Raw genomic sequence first — 20,023 nt, 5'->3', positions numbered from 1 at the left:
CTAAACACTATAATGCCCAAAAACATATGCACAGTTGACTATTATTAGTCTATACAGTGCTTTGTTTTAAACAGACCAAAAATTGAAATGATTAAAATGAAAAAAACAAAACAAAGACGCGCTTTTATTCTTTCTTGGTTTCATTTTTGATCCATAAACACATACTTAAATTAATACACAAATCCATTTGAAAGGTAAACAATAGAGTAATTGTTTTACAAACTCTATTTCTCGAAAAATTTTGTTTTTTAGACTTTTGTCAACAATAACCGACAAACAAAAGAAGAACAATAATAACAGAAGCAGCAGTAGAACGACAAACAATTGACTGTCGCTCTACTGCTAGTATTAAGAGAAGTGTATTATATAAACATCGTACGTAAGGAGCTATAAGTAAGACAGTTAGCTAACCGGACTCAACAAAAATGCATAATATAATGTGGTAATACAATTGATTGGTTTGGACAGGACCCGTGTTCCCCAATTTTTTTGAACGACAACTAAAATCGTAATTTACAACAGAAGAACAATGGAAAAAATATTCAAAGACAAAAAATGGTGGCTTTTTGTCACTTATACGAAAAAAGAAGAAGTGTCATTGATTTATTTATTTATTGTTGTTGTTGCTGTTGTTGTTGACCTTCTGCTTGAACAATGAAGAAGTATGAGATTTAGATTGAGGTGTCATACAAATACCCTTTTGCCAAGAATACTTTAACCACTGGAGCAATAAACAAATACACTACACTTGTGGTTTGTGTAAAATGATCTTATACAAAAGAAAACACACTAAAATATTTTATTAGACGACTTGCTTTTGTTTTTCTGTTTCGCTCTTTTTTTGATGCCGCTTAACAACACCCGACTTTACTTTTTTTCCACCCCCAAAAAATAATTTATTTCTATTCTATCGTGTAAAATTTATTATTTATTTAATCAATAGCTCTAACTATAAATATAAACAAAATCCCACTCTTCATCAGATCTCTATGTGTCATAACTCTTTTAAAAGAATCCAATCAAATTAGAAAACAATCAAAAAGAATATCCATTCCTTTTTTCTAACTACACACCAACCCAACTCCAGTCTTTCGTTTTATTATTATTATTATCACCACCACCAATTGGATACTCCTATCTAACCCATAGTCGTTCCTTTTTCTCATTACAATTACACTCATTCACTCATTCACTCATAAACTTTAGTTTGATTTCCTTGATTACAAAATGTTGTCCAATACATTATTAGCTTTATTAGCCACTTCTGCTTCTGCTTTAGCTGCTACCAACAGTGTTGCCGTCTACTGGGGTCAAAACGGTGCCGGTGGTCAAGACAGATTGAGCACCTACTGTGCTGATTCCAACATTGACGTTGTTATCTTGTCATTTTTAAACGACTTCCCTGATCCAACCAATGTCAACTTTGCTAACCAATGTGGCGCTACTTACCCATCGGGTTTGTTGCACTGTTCTGCCATTGGTGAAGATATCAAGACTTGTCAAGCTTCAGGTAAAAAAGTCTTGTTGTCGCTTGGTGGTGCTGCTGGAACCTATGGCTTCAACAGTGTTAATGATGCTACTGCTTATGCTGATACCTTGTGGAACAAATTCGGTAATGGTCAAGATGAAGAAAGACCATTTGACGATGCCGTTGTTGATGGTTTTGACTTTGACATTGAATTAGGCTCAGCTACTGGATACCCAGAATTAGCCACTGCTTTGAAATCAAAATTTGATTCTTCTAAAAAATACTACTTGTCTGCTTCCCCACAATGTGTCTACCCTGATGCCCATGTCGGTTCTTTGTTGCAACAAGTTCCATTGGATTTCGCTTTTGTTCAATTCTACAACAACCCATGTTCAGTTGATGGTCAATTTAACTACGACACTTGGGCTGAATTTGCTTCATCGTCACCAAACCCAGATTTGAAATTGTACGTTGGTGTCCCAGCTACTGGAAACATTGCTGGTTATGTTGATGCTGCTACTTTGGCCAAAACTATTGCTCAAATCAAATGTGATAAACACTTTGCTGGTGTTTCTCTTTGGGATGCTTCTGGTGCTTGGATCAACACCGATGCTTCTGGCGCTAACTTTGCTGCTCAGGTTAAAAAAGTGTTGAATGACAACACCTGCCCAGCTCCATCATCATCCTCATCATCAAGTACCGTCTCATCTACTACTACTGGTGCCGGTTCAACTAAAAACACTGTTGACCCAACTAGTGTTGTTTCACAATCTTCCGGATACAAAAACACTACTACTACTGCCGACCCAATTGCTTCTACTGTCACTGACATCAAGACCACCATTGTCACTATCACTTCTTGTGAAGAAAACAAATGTAGTGAAGTTCCAGTTACTACTGGTGTTTTGACCATTAGTGAAATTGACACTGTCTACACCACTTACTGCCCATTGCCAACTACTACCGGCAAACCAGCCCCAGCTTCATCAGCTCCAACTTCAGCTGCCCCAGTTGAATCCTCAAAAGCACCAGCACCAGTTGCACCAGTTGAATCCTCAAAAGCACCAGCACCAGTTGCACCAGTTGAATCCTCATCTGCTCCAGCTAAAACTACCCCAGCTGTTGTTGCCCCAACTGTCCAAACTTCTGCTTCAAAAGTCCTCACTACTGTTGGTACTGGTAGCGAAGTTCAAATTCAAACCCTCACCATTGAATTGACTTCTACTATTACTCCTCAACAAGCTCCATCGTCAGTTGCTCCACAAGTCTCTACTTACGAAGGTGCTGCTGCTTCAAACAATGCTATGTGGCTTACTGTACCACTTGTTTTCATTGCTGCCTTATTGTAAGTGTAGCATAGATTGCACAATAGCGTAAGGGCTAAACATTTATATACGTGTTTATGTATTAATAACAAAAAGTAAAAGTTTTCGGTTTCAGTAACGTCTAGTATGGTAAAGTGTGCCTTTGCATTTTTTTTCTTGCAACAGTACTCTTTATAGTTCTAAACTCTAAGAAAAAAGAGAAGAGAGAACATATGACAAATCGGGAATCTCTCCTTCTCCTTCCCTCGCCTCTTTATCATCACAGGCTTGGTCTCAGTATACATCATGTCACGAATATCCAAAAATAGTAACTCAGCAACATCAACACAGCAGCATGCAAAGCCCATATCTGAAAAACGACAGGGTCAGCTCTTGGAACATATAGACGATGAGGTGCTCAATGTTAATGTTCTACGAAACAATATGAAAACACAAGCCACAGAAGCAGCAGCAGCAGCTTCCAACCACACCTCTTTAGAAACATCACTGCCAATAAAAGAAACGATCGTACCTTCAATAGAAGAAGAAATATCACTACAAGAGAAGTCCGATCAATTAGCCGATGAAAACTGGCATATTGCCACTGAATACTATAAAAACATCGACACCAAAGCATTCCGTCAATACGAACTAGCATGTGACCGTGTCAAATCATTCTACGAAGAACAACATGCGAAACAAACTGTGGCATATAATATTCAAGCGAGGATAAATTTCAAGACAAAGACACGAGACACCATGACGGTTTGGCAAGCTTTGGAGAAACTAAACAAGCTATTAGATGAAAGTGACCCTGACACTGAGCTTTCGCAGATCCTGCATGCTATTCAAACAGCAGAAGCTATCCGGCGTGATGGGAAACCACGCTGGTTCCAACTAGTTGGATTGATTCATGATTTGGGCAAATTGCTCTATTTCTATGACTCCAGGGGACAGTGGGATGTTGTTGGTGATACTTTCCCCGTGGGGTGCAAATTTTCCAAACGTATCATTTTCCCCGATAGTTTTAAAGCCAACCCTGATTTCCTCAATCCGTTGTACAATACAAAGTACGGCATATATTCAAAACACTGTGGATTGGATAAAGTGATGTTGAGTTGGGGCCATGACGAATATATGTTTCATATCGCCAAAAAGCACTCGACATTGCCGAAAGAAGGATTAGCCATGATTCGATACCATTCTTTTTACCCCTGGCATCAAGAGTTGGCGTATACGTATCTTATGAATGATCACGATAAGGAAATGTTACGAGCCGTCAAGGCGTTTAATCAGTATGATTTGTATTCGAAAATTGATCAAGAGTATGATATCGACGAGTTGAAGCCATACTACCTCAACTTGATTGACGAGTTTTTCCCTGAAAAAGTAATTGATTTTTAAAGTTGGAGTAGATGAGTGTATAAGACGCTAGATTTATTTATTTTTTAAAAATATACAAGTTGTTTGGATTGAAACGGTTCAATCAACACGAAGTGAAAAAAAAGAAAAGTAAACACACGAAATGTAAAGGGGCAGAATGGGCCTATATTTCTCTCCCTTATTTAACTGAACAAATTGATAGCACCGAAATATTGTTCAATTCCATATTCACCTGGATCTTTCCAGAAATCATTATAAGTCGTCAAGATAGTAACATCTCCTCCAGTTGAGTCCAATATTGACTTTATTGCAGTTGCTTGGTTTTCCGGTGATGGCACATTCAATCCCAAAGTTGATCCTTTTGAAGGATATCCCGTTTCCGTAATCCAAACCAGTTTGCCCAGGCACAAATTAGCCACTTGTGATTGTTGACTCGTTACATAATCACCGGCTTTTGATGGACTGATATTAGCATTGAAGTATGAATGAGGGTTAATGGCAACGATATCCATATCGGTGTCAGTACATAATTTAGGGTAACTGATAAATGTAGCTGGTGGCTCAGCTGTGGTAACGTATCCATTATATCCCGCATTTCTGAACTTGGTTCTAACTGAGTCCAATTTTGTCATCATGGAGTCAACATCAACGTATTTGGAATTAATGGCTTCGTTACCAAAAGTAATCAAGTTGAAAATATCCCAACCATTCAGTTGTCCGTATTCAATGACTTGGTCAATTTGATCGTCAGCTGAATCAACACCATCTTGCGAAACCCAAACTCCTTGGTTCACCGTCATGCCCAAGTCCTTACATTTTTGTAAAACGGTACTTAATGATCCACAATCGGTTCCGTAAGATCTGATTTGTTTAATGCCCTTGCTGTAGATTAATTGCAAATCGGAATTGATCTCGTCGGAAGATTTACAACTTCCGTCGTTTGTATATGGTGAGTAGACAATTGTTGATGGAGCAGAGTAATTTTCAGTCATGCCGTCGTTTAATCCACCACTAGTTTCTGACGATGATGAACTTGAAGATGACAGAGACGAGCTCGATGAGGATGTTGTTGAAGTTTGTTGAGTTTGCTGTTCTGTTGTTTGCTGTTCTGTTGTTTGCTGTTCTGTTGTTTGCTGTTCTGTTGTTTGCTGTTCTGTTGTTTGCTGTTCTGTTGTTTGCTGAGTAGTTTGCTGAGTGGTTTGCTGAGTGGTTTGTGGCTCAGTCGTTTGTTCAGTGTTTTGTTGAGTCGTTGAAGTTTGTGCGGTAGTAGCAGCTGGTGTAGTCTCAGCGGCAGTCTGAGCATTAGCAGTTGTTGCAGCATTAGGAGAACTAGTAGTGGTAGTTTCAGCGTTGGTAGTTGTTTGTTGGGCAGCTGCTTGAGTCTCAGTATTATCTGAAGTCACTGATGACGTAAATGTAGCTCCATAAGTATTCCATTGCCCACTCCAAATGGTGCTAGTTGATGAACTTCCATCAGGCAAAATGTAAATTCCAACGGGTGGCAACCACACTGTGGTTGTGCCTGTTGTTTGTGTCACGACTTGGGTGACTGGGGCAGCTGTATGGTACCTGGTTATAATAGCCGGTATGGGTGCAGCTGATATAAGGCTGAATAAAAAGAATGTAAATAGTATGGCAAGCATCTTTTTTGAATTATAGCGAATGTTAAGGGTGATTTAAATCCAAGTGAGTGTAGCGATGAGTTGATCCTTAAAAAAGTGTGTTAACTGAATTTAGTGAATGACTGAAGGTCGGTTGGTAAAAGAACGATAGTAGTAGTTGGTGTAAAACGAAACGAATGTAAAAGGTTATAGAGATCAAAATTAAAGGAAACCCAAGACTAAAACTTTAGAGCAATTACCAACCCTTTTATATTCCCTTGATCGTGGACCATTTGATTGAAGATGCTGGCTGGATCAGACCCTCAACAGAACAAGTATCGATTGAACAATTTTTGTCTTTCGCAACCAACATTCATTTTTGTACCATTTTCATTGATTTTATGCGCAGCAAAAGTCCCAATTAGGAAAGTCGATTTCGAATTTTATTTTTTGTTCTTTGCAGCAAGCAGAATCGGTTTTCAAGGGAAATTGTTGTCGTTGCTGTTGCTGCAGCACAAAGAGGGTAAAGTGGAGTAGATTATGGCAGTTAGAGCCAGCTTTGATTTGATCCATTGTTTTGAAACGTTTTTTGATTCAGGTTATGATTCAGGTTATGATTCAGGTTTTGATTCAGGTTTTGATTCAATCATTGATCTATTCACAAACCAACGGTTGATCTAGTTCACCTTTCAATTTGAATACATTGGTTTTACCAGAATTTGGCTACTAAATTTACCCTGTTCTTGAGATAAACATCGTTCGGTCAATTTCAAAATCTGTACTGTTGAGTAAACCAGCACCACGTCAATTGTAAATTACGCGAATGTACTCTTCCGAAATGACTATCAATATTCCATAGCAGATCACATGTTCTCTAAACGAATTGTAAGCAAAGGTTGGAAGTGTTGAGGTTTGACGTTGACGTTTTGTGATTATAATTCATCCAGCCACATGGAACCTTCAGATTTTTCTTTTACCGATTTCTGCTGGATGCGAAAACCTAAAAAGGAAATGTGCGGCATTAGCAAAACAAAATCGCTACCAAGTTAAATCAAAGCCTTGTCAAGCTGGATCGCTACATCTTCGACAACATTATACGATTGCTCGTTGGCACTTTGCTTCATGGCTTATTACTGCTGGGATATATATTTCGCGCTACGTGGTTCTTGTAATCACATTCCCAGCTGTGACATGGTTCTGATTTGATTTGAAATTTATTGACCCAGCACACTGCCTCCCCTTTCCTCCCCACCGCTACGTACATTATCACAAATGACAGTCGCATTGTAGCTAAATACGATATAAATTATACACAAAGCATTACTTTGTCAACAATTCGACAATTGATTGCAACCTCTCGTCGTCAATGACACCTTCTCTATTCAAGTACCTCAAAATACTCTTTACCAATTGAACTAGTTGCGGTGCACTCAAGTTGATTATTGCCATTTGCAACACCTTGCCCAAATTCATGTTGTGATTATTGACAAATGTTTGATAGTACAAGTATGTGAATGAGCCCATTAAAAATTGACAGTCAAATCTGTCGGTAGCACCACCATGACCTGGGATGGTATCACCAAAATCTTTGATGCCAAACGCCCTCTTCAAACCACTAGCAAAGAATCCACCGAATGGTGCAATTAATGATGCAAACGTGGCAAGCACTGCGGCATGGAAATAGACCGGCTTAAAAGTGATGAGTTCGATATTGCCGCCAAGGAGATCGACAATGTTTTGTGGCAATTGATACACTTGTGGAATGAACACAGGATTTGGCTCACAAGTTGGATAGTTGTACAAATGCGTGGACAAGTTTTGTGCTGGACAAATCAAGTAATCTGATTTGGATAAGATAAACGAGCCAATAACTGCGGCAATGGAGGTGCATATCCAAGCCCCAACAAACCCTTCAACTGTCTTTTTTGGTGATATCTCAATAAGTTGAGTTCTACCAAATGTGATTCCACAAACGTAAGCAAAGATATCATTGACAATGACTAAAGCTGACGGCAAGAAGAACCAAAATATACCATGTAGTATATTACCGATGATGAGATGGGCCTGGAAAACAACCAACAACAAAGTCATATGGGTCACGCATAATTGAGCAAATTGGAACTTGTAATAACCCTTCTTCAAAGTCCAAACAAAGAATATGAATCCAGCAATGTATAACGAGTAGCTGATTATTTTGTGATTCAAAGTGAGCAAGGTAAGAAACTTGTTTGAAAAGATTTGCTCTTGAAAGAATTCAACAAACGACGGGAAATCCAAATAGTACCAAGTGGCGGCTAGAAAGTACCAATTTAGAGATCTATTATATGGGATCTTTTTGTCTCTTGCCGGCTCTGAAGTTAATGCTATAATCTCTTTAAATGTCAAGAGTTGGAACAACAATACCATAGTTATTATAGGCAAGTGACCTGAAGCCATAATGACAAAAAAGATGCCAATCATGACAAATGTCCAGATTGTTCTTGTTATAAATGCCTGCTTCTTCTTCTCCTTCTCATTTACGACCGGCTCTCTTTTTGATGATTTGTTTTTGCTGTCTTCATTTTCAGTTTTCGAGATGGATGGTGTTATAGATGCAGATGTTGCCGGGGTTTTTATCGATGCGGTGTCGACATCAACATCGGTATCAGCCCGTGTCTTGTCGTTCTTTTTGCTCATTGTTTGTGCTTTATGATGAACAAATTGCTTTACTAGTTATAGTCACCCTTATTTCAAAAGTGATGAGCAGGTGTGCTTTGTTTATTAGATGGTATTTTGTTTTGACGACACGAGATGATTTGATTCTCCAACCCCAGTCTTTTTGATATTAGAGCAAAAAAAAACAATTGCACTATTTTGAAGCCCACTTGGTTTACCACGTTGATCAATCAATTGACGAAATGCCCTGCTTGTTTATCAAGTAAAAAAGAATAACCAGTACCTCCTAATAGTGAAGGAATGTTGTCTAGCAATGAATGTTGTAACAGAAACTTTTGGATAAGTTTTTCTTTTTTAAACAAAACAGAATTGAATTTGAAAATTAGAAGAAAGGAAAAAAAAAAGAAAAATTAATAAAATTTATTAAGTCAATGAGAGAGAAGAAATGGAATCTTACGCAAACAGGAAATAATCCTTTTTAAGACATAAAAATGCTAGTGAAAAGTAGAAGAGAAAGAGCTAGAGCCAAGCCTATATTGATATATGGAATGGTGACATGTACTTCTATAACAGTAGTGGAGGGGGGGGGGACGTGAAGTTTGAATATCTTTCATTGTATTTTTAATCTCTTTGGACATAAAGTTAGAGCCCTCTCCCCTCTCTTTCTTTCTCACTGCATCACAATAGCGCGGGATACAGATAACGCATTTTGTTGGGAAAGCATGGAAAATTGAGGATACTTCCTAAAGAGAAAGAGCTACTGCACCAAAAGACATATTCAAACCTCGATGAATTAACTTTGGTTCAAGCAGTAGTATATATATATATATATCTTTCTCTCTAAGAAGTGTAGATAAGAAGAGTCAAAGGGGTATCAGTTTTACAGTGAAAGAATCTCTCTCTGTTAAGTCAAGGTGCACGTTTTTCACATGTAAATTATGTTTAAGTTTGTGTGTGGCGACTCAAACTAATGGGGCAACGTACAATAGTAATTATTAATAGTAATTATTAGTAGTAATTGATTAATTAATTAATAAAGAGAAAAGAAAAGGGGAAGAGAGTAGTGTACAAAAGGATAGAAAATAAAAAAAAGAAGGTCGTGTATAAGATACAAAGTAGTGCATCTCTGCACAAAGATTTATTTTAGAATGACGATGAACCAAATAGTTTGCTTTTCATTCGATAAGTATTGATGTTAGGATGTAGATCATTAAAATGTGTGTGACACAGAAAGAGAGAGACTAAAAATTTTTTTTTATTTTTGGCTGTCGTTGTTGTTGTTGTTTAAAGAAAAAAAAAATAAAAAAAATTAAAAGATAGAAAGATTAAACAAACTGGTAATCTTCTTTCTCTTCTTAGAAAGCCACATCTCAAACGATCAATCAGGAAACCAAAAGTTAAAGAGTACGAAAGAGTTTCATCTTAACTACAACTATCACCACTGATTTTCATCTACTTACTTTACAATCTTCACTAATACTAGAGAGGTACACACACAAGAGAAACAGAGTCTTTTAATTTCCTTCTCCGTACAATTTTATGTCAACTATCCAAAACTTAAACGCATTTGATCCATTCGCCGACACTGGTGATTCTGAAGCTCAACCTACAAATTACATTCATATCCGTATCCAACAGCGTAACGGTAGAAAAACTTTAACCACGGTTCAAGGTCTTCCAAATGAGTATGATTTAAAAAAGATTTTAAAAGTCTTGAAGAAGGACTTTGCATGTAACGGAAACATCGTTAAGGATGATGATTTGGGAGAGGTTATTCAATTACAAGGTGACCAAAGAACCAAAGTTTCTGAATTTTTGACAACTCAATTACAGTTGCCTAAAAAGAACATCAAGATTCACGGTTTCTAAGCGAAGGTTGTTGCGACTGCTGCTGCTGCTGCTGCTTATACTGCTTTTTTGCCTCGCGAGGTGATTTTGCTTTCCATCACCTAAAGTATCGTTCTACTGCGTACTTTTATATAGTCGTATTTTAAAATACAAATAAACCCTTTCCAACAAACAGCTTTGGCTATGCTTTGTAGTATCATCTTCTTTGCTTCCACAATTCGCCTCTATCTATTTTTTTCTTTGTTATTTTTTTTTTATTTTCTTAGTGACCTAATTTTTTTTTTGCATCTCAGACTTCAAAACTACAACCCCAAGCTTAAACTCATATCATGGCAGGAGACTTGAATTTGAAAAAGTCATGGAACCCAGCCTTAGTGAAAAACCAACAGAAGGTATGGGAGCTTGAACAGAAAAAACTAAAGGAACTCAAAGAATCAAAGGAAAAGAATGCTGAATTCAAGAAGGAACAGGAATACTTGGACCTTTTGAAACTACAGTATGGTGAAAATTTCAGCAAGGACCAGCTATCAAGCAATGAAAAGTTGAGAGTATCCAAGTTGAATTGGATGTATGAGGATGTCCCCTTTGAGAAGCAAGAGACTGAAATGTTGAATTCAGGTGGATTCATTGAAACCACGGCCGAGTTTACTGAGGGCAAGACTGAAGCAGAAAACTTGCTAAGTGGCAATCGTGCATTTAAAAAGCATGATTCCAAAGGCTTTTCAAATGATAGAATGAACAAAGTGATTGGCTTGGGTCTGAAGAAGCCTAGTGCAAACAGTTATGGCGATGATCCGTTGGCACTTATTCAGAAGCAACAAATACAGCATCGCAGTCAGAACCATAAGAGTAAGCTGAATAGACAAGCAGGCAGGTCTTTCAATGATGCTTCAAAGTCATTAGATAGCGGAGATCAAGATTATGACAAGTCAAAATATCGTTCTTCCCACAGACCAAGTTCTTCAAGTGGCCGTCATAGACACCACAGCTCACGAGACGGAAACGGCCGGTATAGGCTGAGTGATGGCCACAGGCTGCATAGATCAAACAATGAGCACAGGCTACATAGATCAAGAGATGATCACAAATCGCGGAGATCGGAGGACGACACACACTCATATAAACACAGCAACTCAGACAACTCACAAAGGACCAGAGATAGATCGCCTACAAGATAGATTAAACCCCCATCGTATGAACTATACTTTACAAGTATTGTAAAAAAATTATCATAACGCACCCCGCTAGCTTGTGTTTAATTTAGTGCATAAATTAGACGCGTAAAGATTCCTCGTCCGTGAAAAAAAGAAGAAAAAAAAATAGAAAAGAAATGAAAAAGAAAAAGAAAAGAATTGGAACAAAGAAAAGTCAGACCAAAACTACCATTAATTCACAGTTTCGTCTACGATATTGTAACCATTAAACACCACCGAGTGCTCCTAGATAAACGAAACGGAAACTTTTTTTTTCACCACTTTTTTTGATATCCCCCCTTATTGAGACATTCTTTGAACTCCGTTGCCTACAGCGTTAGAAACACCTAGACGACGACTCGTTTATTAAACACATTGCACACACAAAAGTCATTGAGAGACCTTTTTTAATTCCAATTTATATATATATATATATAAATGTCAGCAAAACCAAGGTACTTGACCGACTCAGAGAGAGCCAAGGTGCTCGAATTCCAGGATATGATCCACTACAGTCCTAGATACAGCGATGATACACACGAATATAGGCATGTGATGTTGCCCAAGAATATGCTCAAAGTGATACCTCAGGACTATTTCAACCCAGAAACGGGAACATTGAGGATATTGCTTGAAGAGGAGTGGAGAGGATTGGGAATTACGCAAAGTTTAGGATGGGTGCATTACGAAACACATGCGCCTGAGCCACATATATTGTTGTTCAAGAGGTCAATCAACTACGGGCAATGAGTGTGGTCGAGATTTTGATACAATACGTTACACTTGAGAGTCGTTATCGTTATATGAACATGGTGAGTTTTCTACCGGTCTCTAGCTGAGGTTAAGAGAAATGGGTCGGTTCAAACAGCCAGAGGAGTTGGCAACATCCATAGTTTATACCTATTGCTTTAGTTTAATAGATTTTAATGCGACAAATGCTTATAATGGTTATTGTAAGGGATGAGCGATGCTTTCAAAACTATTGACTCTCTGCGCTTCAATGCATAAAAAAAACGCGTCAAAAGGGTCAACCACTTTTCCCTTTACACACAACACATCAGAAAGATCCTTAGTCAACTGGTTGTTAAATCAGCGATGATATGACTCCGGCACTTAAATTGAGTTTAAAAGAGCTTCACCAGTTCTTATCCGACATAGAGACAAATATAAATGACCAAGAGACAGATTTCAGAAAATTGATTCTTTATTTACTACAGTTTTTGAATGCAAAATTGATTGAGATTTCCATCCTGGATAGAAAGGATGTAGAGGATACCATTTTAAAGATTATTGATACCACTGAGCTAGTTTTGAGTAAGAAACTTTACTTGTTGAACGTGTCATTGAAGTATCAAGAAATCAGCTTGATCCATGTTCCAAATCCGGGCTCAGGGTTGATTGCAATACAGGAGGTGCTACTTTACGAATGGATGATATCGTTTCTTCTATTCCATATTGCAAATATTTGGCGCAAGCCAAAGATACTCAATCACTTAAAGAGCCTCTTGATACTGGTGATCAACTTGGTTTCGACAAAATTGCATAGTTTTAAATTCATAAAGTTGTTACAGGAAAATGCTACTCGCATGTTGGAAGATGGCATTACGCTTTGCTTGAATGATATTGCATTAAGTACCAACCCGACATATATCAAGAGATTGATATCTTCTTGTCACTTATATTCCGTTTTGAATGATTACGACATATCCAAAAAACTTTCATTGAATCTAAGTAACAATCAACTAAAGTATGAGAGCTTTGGAAGGAAGCTATGGTTTGTTCTTCAAGAAATGAGTGTTTTGAGTTCGGATGATTCCTTTTATATGATGGACAGTTTAAAATCGTTGATAATTCTTACCCATTTGGACAATGCACTTCTTGATGAGCAACAAAACTGGGGTAAAGTTTCTCAGCTATTGACATGGGTGGCGGAAGTGCTCGAGGGGGACTTTGAACAATTATATAATACATCCAATGGGTTTAAGTATCCTAACTTGGTTCAATCAATCTCGCTAACTTTGTTCAAGATCTACATTTTTTGCACTGAAAGAGGAATCGTGTCCAACTTTAACTCTGTTTTAGGATTGGAGCGTCTAATTGAAAAGGTAAAGAAACTGCCAATGTTTCCAAGGTCAGTTAAGTGTACTTTAGTCGTCATATTGAAGCACCATGAATTTCACAAGTTGAACTTGAGAATAACTCATCAAATTCCTATCGACTTCGTCAATTATCAGTATAATAATCCCGAGTTGAATGACCTAAAGTCAGCATTGACCAATCCACGTTGCATTGATGACGCAAGTTTAGACTTCGTAACAAGAGCCGATCTTGAGTATCAAGAGGTTGGTGATCCTGACAATGGCATTAATGATATCAACTGGATTCGTTACATCAGAGCATTAGTTAAAAAAGTCCCTCATGAATTGGAACGTGATGACACAATGTACACACTCATTACCGCATTAAGCAACTTCCCTGGTAGAACCTTTGCGAACAAAAGCACGTCAGATGGAGTCCATGTCAAAGATCTGTATTCGGCAGTTAAAAAAAGCAGACCGACAGTTAAAAGTACTACCGAGTCATTAATATTGGATGAAATTATTCAAGACTTTTTTCTTCCACGGTTGCACCTCTTACAGTCAAAGCCACTAATAGGCTGCAACTTCTTCCTCATGATGTTCAACTATTATGCCAATTACTTGCCTGCATTTGATGACAACCAAGAGGGATTATTAAGCAAAATGCTTACGCTTCTATCAACTCATCTGAATAGAAATCTCCGCATGTTAATCATTCGCGTGCTCCCGTTATATCTTATCCAAGAAGGCGATGACATGGCACTCGATCGAATATTCAAATTTATATTTCAACGTATCACTGCAATTGATTTCAAGTCGCCCAACAGACGTCATTTTGGAGAGTCTACAATTTATGCATTGGTGGAGCTAGCTCGTGTTTGTAATGGTGAGAGGTTATGCGCCTTGTACTTTAAGCTTGTGGATTGGCTAGGCGAGCCCAACGACCAACATCTGAATTATGTGTACTGTGGGTTTTTGGATATTGCCAATAGCAAAAATTTATCCACCTACAAATTACTATCCCCTTATTTGCCTAGCATTGCTGATATGATTATCAAAAAGGAAAGCTTGTTTGAGAAGTTTCTTCTGGTATTGGGCATGAGCCGGAAATATTTTCTAAACAGGACCAAGGAATACACTGTACCGCGCTTGTTGGAATATCATAAGGACCCAACGTTGTTGGTTCAAATCGCTGATGCGTCAAACATGTCAATAAAGAAGCTACTTGCTCAAAATCTACCTCGAATACTTGCTTCATATTTAGTCAAAGATGCAAAGAATGAACGTTACGTTGTTAAGGTATTGAGCAGTGTTTGTCCTCATTATAGGCTGGTTTCAACTGATGAAATTTTCACTCATATCGGTGACATCACATGGCACATTTTGATGGAAATTCAAATGGATGAGCGGGACAATGTGCGAAACTTGCCCAATATTATATCGGCTTTGGAAATTGTCGCAAAGAATTTGGCTGCACAAAAGAATCAACGGGTTCAAAAGGGTAAGATGGCAAGTATGCTAATCGAGGAGCAAGTGTTATTGTTGGTACAAAAGTTTAGTGATGTGACTCACCTGTTGAGAGGCGCCAAACCGTATTTGGAGAGAAGAGCTTCGTTTCGGGCAATCTTGTACTTGATCAAGAACCACAGCTTAGCTTTGACTTCAGCGTTGGGACAGTTGTCGACTTGTTTGCAGGCTACTTTAGAGGAACCGGACTTCCATGTCTTCACTTTGAAATGTTGGAACGAGTTAGTGCAGAAGCTACCTCCAACTCATTTGATATCTTTGTTTGATATCTTAATTTCGCTCATTTTCCAAAAATTCCAAACTTTTGGGCCTGAAGCTCAAGGTATTGCCATTGAAATTTTGAAAAAGATTTACAAGGAGATTAAGGACAAGTACAATCGTTACTCCTTATACTACTTGTCGATTCCCTTTTTGGATTACTTGTCAGACTTTAATTTCGTGAAGGAGTTTAAGAATATGAAGTCGCCATCGAGATTGACGATTTTTCAGGAGTTTAATCGACGTCTTCGAACGAGTAACCGATACGTCGTCGAGCAAGGATTATTTGACCTTTACAACTACTGCAAAAAGTTTCAATACAATTGCCAAGCAGACTACTTTAAAGATCCTAGCTTGCATGACACAATCACAGTGTTGGTGCGAACAGTTTTGGATACCGCGACTCATTTTAAGAATAAGAATCGCAAAATCACATCCGAGTGCGCCAAGGTGTTGGCCGTTGTCGGTGCTTTGGATGCAAACAAGTTTCACTTTAAAACAGTTGAGCGACTGATTGTAGTTCAACTGAATTTCGAGAGTGCCAAAGAAAATGCTGGATTTTTGGTTGATTTGATTGAAAACCATGTTTTGAACATATTTTGGGCCTCAAATGATCCCCAGAAACAGTTGTTTGCTGCATATGCTATGCAAAGTTTCTTAGCGATTTTGGAAATAAGCAAGGATTCGATGACGGAAAACAGCAGCACTTGGAATCGATTTAGTGACGTTGCAAAGTCAACCTTGACACCATTGTTGAGTTCCAAATATTCGGCACCAAGACCCAAATTGGAGTCTATGGAGTTTCCTTATTTCAAACTGGGAATGAAGTATGAAACCTGGTTGATTGACATCACGTTGTATTTATTGAAACGAGCTAGCAGGTATGATAAGTCAAAAAGTCCCAATCTGAGGCAGTTAATTTTCCAAACGTGTGCAATCTTGGTTCAAAAAGATCACAACATATCTCTTTGTCAACACCTTTTCAAGTATGTTGTTCTTAGTCATATTCTTTGTCTACACCATGATGTTGAAAAGGAATTGCTTCAAGAGTTTCAACACTTGTTTGAATACGATACAAAGACTATGCCTGCAGATCGTGCCGAAGAGTTGAAGCTTTGTTTCCAGTCGGTGTTTTCAGTATTTGATTATTGCAATGAATGGTTATCAGCAACAAGGCAATTTGCCAATTACCTGGTTTCACTGGATGTGACTGCATCGGATATGTGGCTTGATAAGATTGAATTGGTGAAACGGTTCATTGATTCTTTTGGAATGGACTTGATCGCAATCAAGTCGGCCGAATGCGACTCCTTTGAACGAACGATTCTTTATATTGAAAAGTGTTATCGTGATGGTCACATTGATGACACTTCTTTCAACCTTGGAGAATTAGATGCTTCAAAGACATTGCAGAATATGTATGCCAACATCAATGATTATGACGCATTGAATGGAGTGTTGAAGTTATTTTCAACAAATAATGTAAAGCAGAAACTAACAACATTTCAGTATAATGACAACTGGAGTTTGGCATTGGAATCATTCAAGGTTTTGGGAACTGGCGATGAGTCTACAGTAGAGTATAACACTAAGTTGTTGAAAGCTTTGAATGAACATGGATCGTATGATGAAGTGCTCTCCACGCTTTCGTCAGCAACAGACCATAGCGCTATACAACAAATTCCATTGGATTGGTCTTTGGTGGGATTGAAATCAGCAGTGTATTCTGGTAAAGTAAGCCAATTGCACAAGTGGTTACAAGTTACCGACTCGTTGGGCAAACCTCTGGATACAGAGACAGTAGTCAATTATGAATTGGCAAGATATTTGCAAAAGTTGTACAATAATGAAAAGCCCAACTTTGACGACTCAATGAATAAGTTATACAATGTAATTGGTCTGTCACTTGTTTCCTCGGTATCGTCTAGCTTCAGTAGAAATGTTAGCTTGATGAACCAATTGCATTCCTTGCACGATATGGGAGAGATATTATCATCGAGTGACCAAAGTGATATACTAAAGCTTCGATTGAGTAATGTTGATCAAGACTTTGAGACTCAAAACAAGATCTTAACAATTCATGGCGTTGCTAACCACATTATCCGCGATGAAAAGCAAGTTTCTGATATATTATTGCTTCAATCGAGCCTTGCTCGTGAAAATGGCAGACTCGATATATCAACAAGATCTATAGTACAGGCCATGGCATTGGATAATTCTGCGGCAAATATTGAATTTGCGAAATTATTATGGACCGAGGGCAAGCAATCAGAGGCAATAAAGACCATTTCTGAAGTTTTAGTAGGAAATAAACTGGTTGATAATAAAACCAAAGCCAAAGTACAACTTCAATACGCCAATTGGTTGGATGAGTCGAATCATTTATCGGCACACCAAATTGTTGATGAGTACAAAAAGGCGTTTGAGTTGGATAAAGAATATGAGAAATCCAGTTATGACATTGGAAAGTATTTTAATAAATTGATTGAGTCTTCAAAGGATTCGTCAGGATTTTATGAGCATTTGACGGTGAGAAATTTCTTAACGGCTGTTTCTATTGGATCGCTGTTTATATTTGAGGCACTTCCCAAATTAATCACAATTTGGTTGGATTTAGCTAAGAGACCCAACAAGACAAAGGCGGCCGAACGGAAATTGCAGCAAATTATTCATGACTTGAGCTCCAGTTTAAAGAGTGTTCCGACTTATGCTTGGTATACTGTAATTACTCAAATACTATCGCGTATTGTTCAGGAACATGAGCCTTCATTCAAAATAATGACTAACGTGGTATCAAACATTATCATCGAGTACCCGCGCCACAGTTTGTGGTATGTTCTTTCGCATGTCCACTCAACCGATGCCAGGAGGAAACTCAAGGTGAATACAATTTTGGAGTCGTTGAAAAGGACCAACAAGTCACATGGTGTGTTGATATTGGCAGCGCTGGAACTCTTTGAAAAGCTCATTGGAATTGCATCCAAGCCGATTAGTAAATCATCAAGAACAAAGCAATTGTCGTTGTCCAAATATTTTGGTGTTGAAGATGCTAGTAAGCCTTACGACCAATTGGTCATCCCCGTACAATCCAATCTACAAATAAGACTTCCTTATAAGGAAGTTGCCAATTACACCGCATTCCCCAAAAGTGCATCGGTTACATTTGATGGATTTGATGATGTTGTCAATATATTCTTCTCGTTACAGATGCCACGACAAGTTACTATTCGAGGTTCAGATGGAATGCCGTATCGACTAATGGTCAAGGGCGATGACACGAGAAAAGACGCCAAGGTTGTTGAGTTCACTACAATGGTTAATCGTATACTTTCTTCCAGCACAGAGGCAAGAAAGAGGGGCTTGAATGTGGCCAATTATTCAGTGATTCCGTTATCTGAGAAAATTGGAGTGATTGAATTTGTTATGGACGTGCAAACAATGAAGGGTATTGTCAACGAACAGAGGAAGCGATTGGGTAAAGTTGTTAACGAACGTAAAATATTTGTGGCATTGAACACAGCACAAAAGTTTATTCAGGAAGGTAAACAGGATGAGAGTAAATTGAGGCATTTAGTTCAATTATTTAAATCCATCGTCCACAACAATGAGCCAGTGCTTCATCAATGGTTTATTGAGCAATTTTCCGACCCTAGTGCATGGTATATTGCCAGAAACAAATTCACTAGGTCGGCAGCGGTGATGTCAATTGTGGGATACTTGGTGGGACTTGGTGACCGACATTGTGAAAATATCCTATTTTTCAAAAACACAGGTGCTATTCTTCACATTGACTTTGATTGCTTATTTGAAAAGGGGAGAACTTTGCCTACGCCGGAAATTGTACCATTTAGATTAACGCAAAATATGGTTGATGCGATGGGTATATGTGGTGTTGATGGAAGTTTCCGCATCTCTTGCGAAGAAACAGGTAAATTGTTGCGGAATAATGAGCAATCGTTGATGAATATTTTAGAGACATTGCTTTATGATCCATTGTTGGATTGGAAGAACCAAGACCCGCAAAGAGACTTGATGAAAGTTCGAAAGAAGATTAGAGGGTTGATGAATGAGGATGAAGGGTTGGCCATGAATATTCATGGACAAGTTGATGTTTTGATACAAGAGGCTACGTCAATGGAACGATTGGCACAAATGTATGGGGGTTGGTCTGCGTACATCTAGTGTCTTTGGCAGAGTCGTGCTGCACCATATTGACTTGTATAGCTTGTATTTAATTACACTTTGCATAGTTTTTGTTTCGGGAAAAGCGTTCCGCATTAAAGTTACGGCACGGCTTTAATTTTATTAATTCGATAGGAATGTAACAAGGCTTAAAGCAGGTAGCGTGGTTCCTAGAAATCAGTCGATAAAAACTGTATTGACCCATAGTCTCGGCTGTTTTTTTTTTTTCTGAATTTCTTTCCAAGCACAAAGATAACATGTTTTGTATGGAGCAAAGCACTATTAGGGTTTTAAAGTGCACATTGGGAAGCTACTTTTTAACTTTTAGATCCCATGCATGGTTAGTTGTCAGTGTTTTTCCAACAGTCACACGATAGATAATAACTAAGAATGTATGAGGGATTTTTCCAGACCCGAGCGCAAAATAAAAACAATGAGGGAGAAAAAACTGGAGATTGTGCTGTTTGGCTTTGTGAGATCTTGATGGATAACTATACTTCAGCTGGGGTGTTACCCTAAAATAGAT

General features: G+C 38.2%; 7 protein-coding genes across 7 annotated transcripts; 5 read left to right on the top strand and 2 right to left on the bottom strand. All coding sequences in view use genetic code 12, as the record gives it.

The window, feature by feature from the left end:
- Positions 1 to 1,227: 1,227 nt before the first annotated feature.
- CHT2 (GPI-linked chitinase CHT2) lies at positions 1,228 to 2,817 on the top strand (the record flags this gene model as incomplete). Its single annotated transcript, XM_051813198.1, has 1 exon — positions 1,228 to 2,817. One exon carries the CDS (start codon positions 1,228 to 1,230, stop codon positions 2,815 to 2,817), a length of 1,590 nt encoding a protein of 529 aa, XP_051674263.1.
- A 261-nt stretch (positions 2,818 to 3,078) lies between these two features.
- Positions 3,079 to 4,176, top strand: CANMA_000124 (uncharacterized protein; the record flags this gene model as incomplete). Its single annotated transcript, XM_051813187.1, has 1 exon — positions 3,079 to 4,176. The coding sequence occupies one exon, from the start codon at positions 3,079 to 3,081 to the stop codon at positions 4,174 to 4,176; it is 1,098 nt and encodes a 365-aa protein (XP_051674262.1).
- Positions 4,177 to 4,337: 161 nt separating this feature from the next.
- SCW11 (putative glucan endo-1,3-beta-D-glucosidase) lies at positions 4,338 to 5,798 on the bottom strand (the record flags this gene model as incomplete). The annotated part of the gene is made up of 1 exon (XM_051813176.1): positions 4,338 to 5,798. One exon carries the CDS (start codon positions 5,796 to 5,798, stop codon positions 4,338 to 4,340), a length of 1,461 nt encoding a protein of 486 aa, XP_051674261.1.
- A 1,278-nt stretch (positions 5,799 to 7,076) lies between these two features.
- On the bottom strand, positions 7,077 to 8,432 carry CDS1 (phosphatidate cytidylyltransferase; the record flags this gene model as incomplete). Its single annotated transcript, XM_051813165.1, has 1 exon — positions 7,077 to 8,432. One exon carries the CDS (start codon positions 8,430 to 8,432, stop codon positions 7,077 to 7,079), a length of 1,356 nt encoding a protein of 451 aa, XP_051674260.1.
- Positions 8,433 to 9,950: 1,518 nt separating this feature from the next.
- SUI1 (translation initiation factor eIF1) lies at positions 9,951 to 10,280 on the top strand (the record flags this gene model as incomplete). The annotated part of the gene is made up of 1 exon (XM_051813154.1): positions 9,951 to 10,280. One exon carries the CDS (start codon positions 9,951 to 9,953, stop codon positions 10,278 to 10,280), a length of 330 nt encoding a protein of 109 aa, XP_051674259.1.
- Positions 10,281 to 10,588: 308 nt separating this feature from the next.
- Positions 10,589 to 12,202, top strand: CANMA_000120 (CWC25; the record flags this gene model as incomplete). The annotated part of the gene is made up of 2 exons (XM_051813143.1): positions 10,589 to 11,268; positions 11,974 to 12,202. 2 exons carry the CDS (start codon positions 10,589 to 10,591, stop codon positions 12,200 to 12,202), a joined length of 909 nt encoding a protein of 302 aa, XP_051674258.1.
- Positions 12,203 to 12,552: 350 nt separating this feature from the next.
- On the top strand, positions 12,553 to 19,497 carry MEC1 (protein kinase; the record flags this gene model as incomplete). Its single annotated transcript, XM_051813131.1, has 1 exon — positions 12,553 to 19,497. The coding sequence occupies one exon, from the start codon at positions 12,553 to 12,555 to the stop codon at positions 19,495 to 19,497; it is 6,945 nt and encodes a 2,314-aa protein (XP_051674257.1).
- Positions 19,498 to 20,023: the final 526 nt, after the last annotated feature.

Source organism: Candida margitis (assembly GCF_024628925.1).
Source record: "Candida margitis strain CBS 14175 chromosome Unknown scaffold53, whole genome shotgun sequence".
In the NCBI taxonomy this organism is placed as follows: Eukaryota; Fungi; Ascomycota; class Pichiomycetes; order Serinales; family Debaryomycetaceae; genus Lodderomyces; species Lodderomyces margitis.
This window is presented reverse-complemented; position numbering and strand designations above follow the sequence as displayed.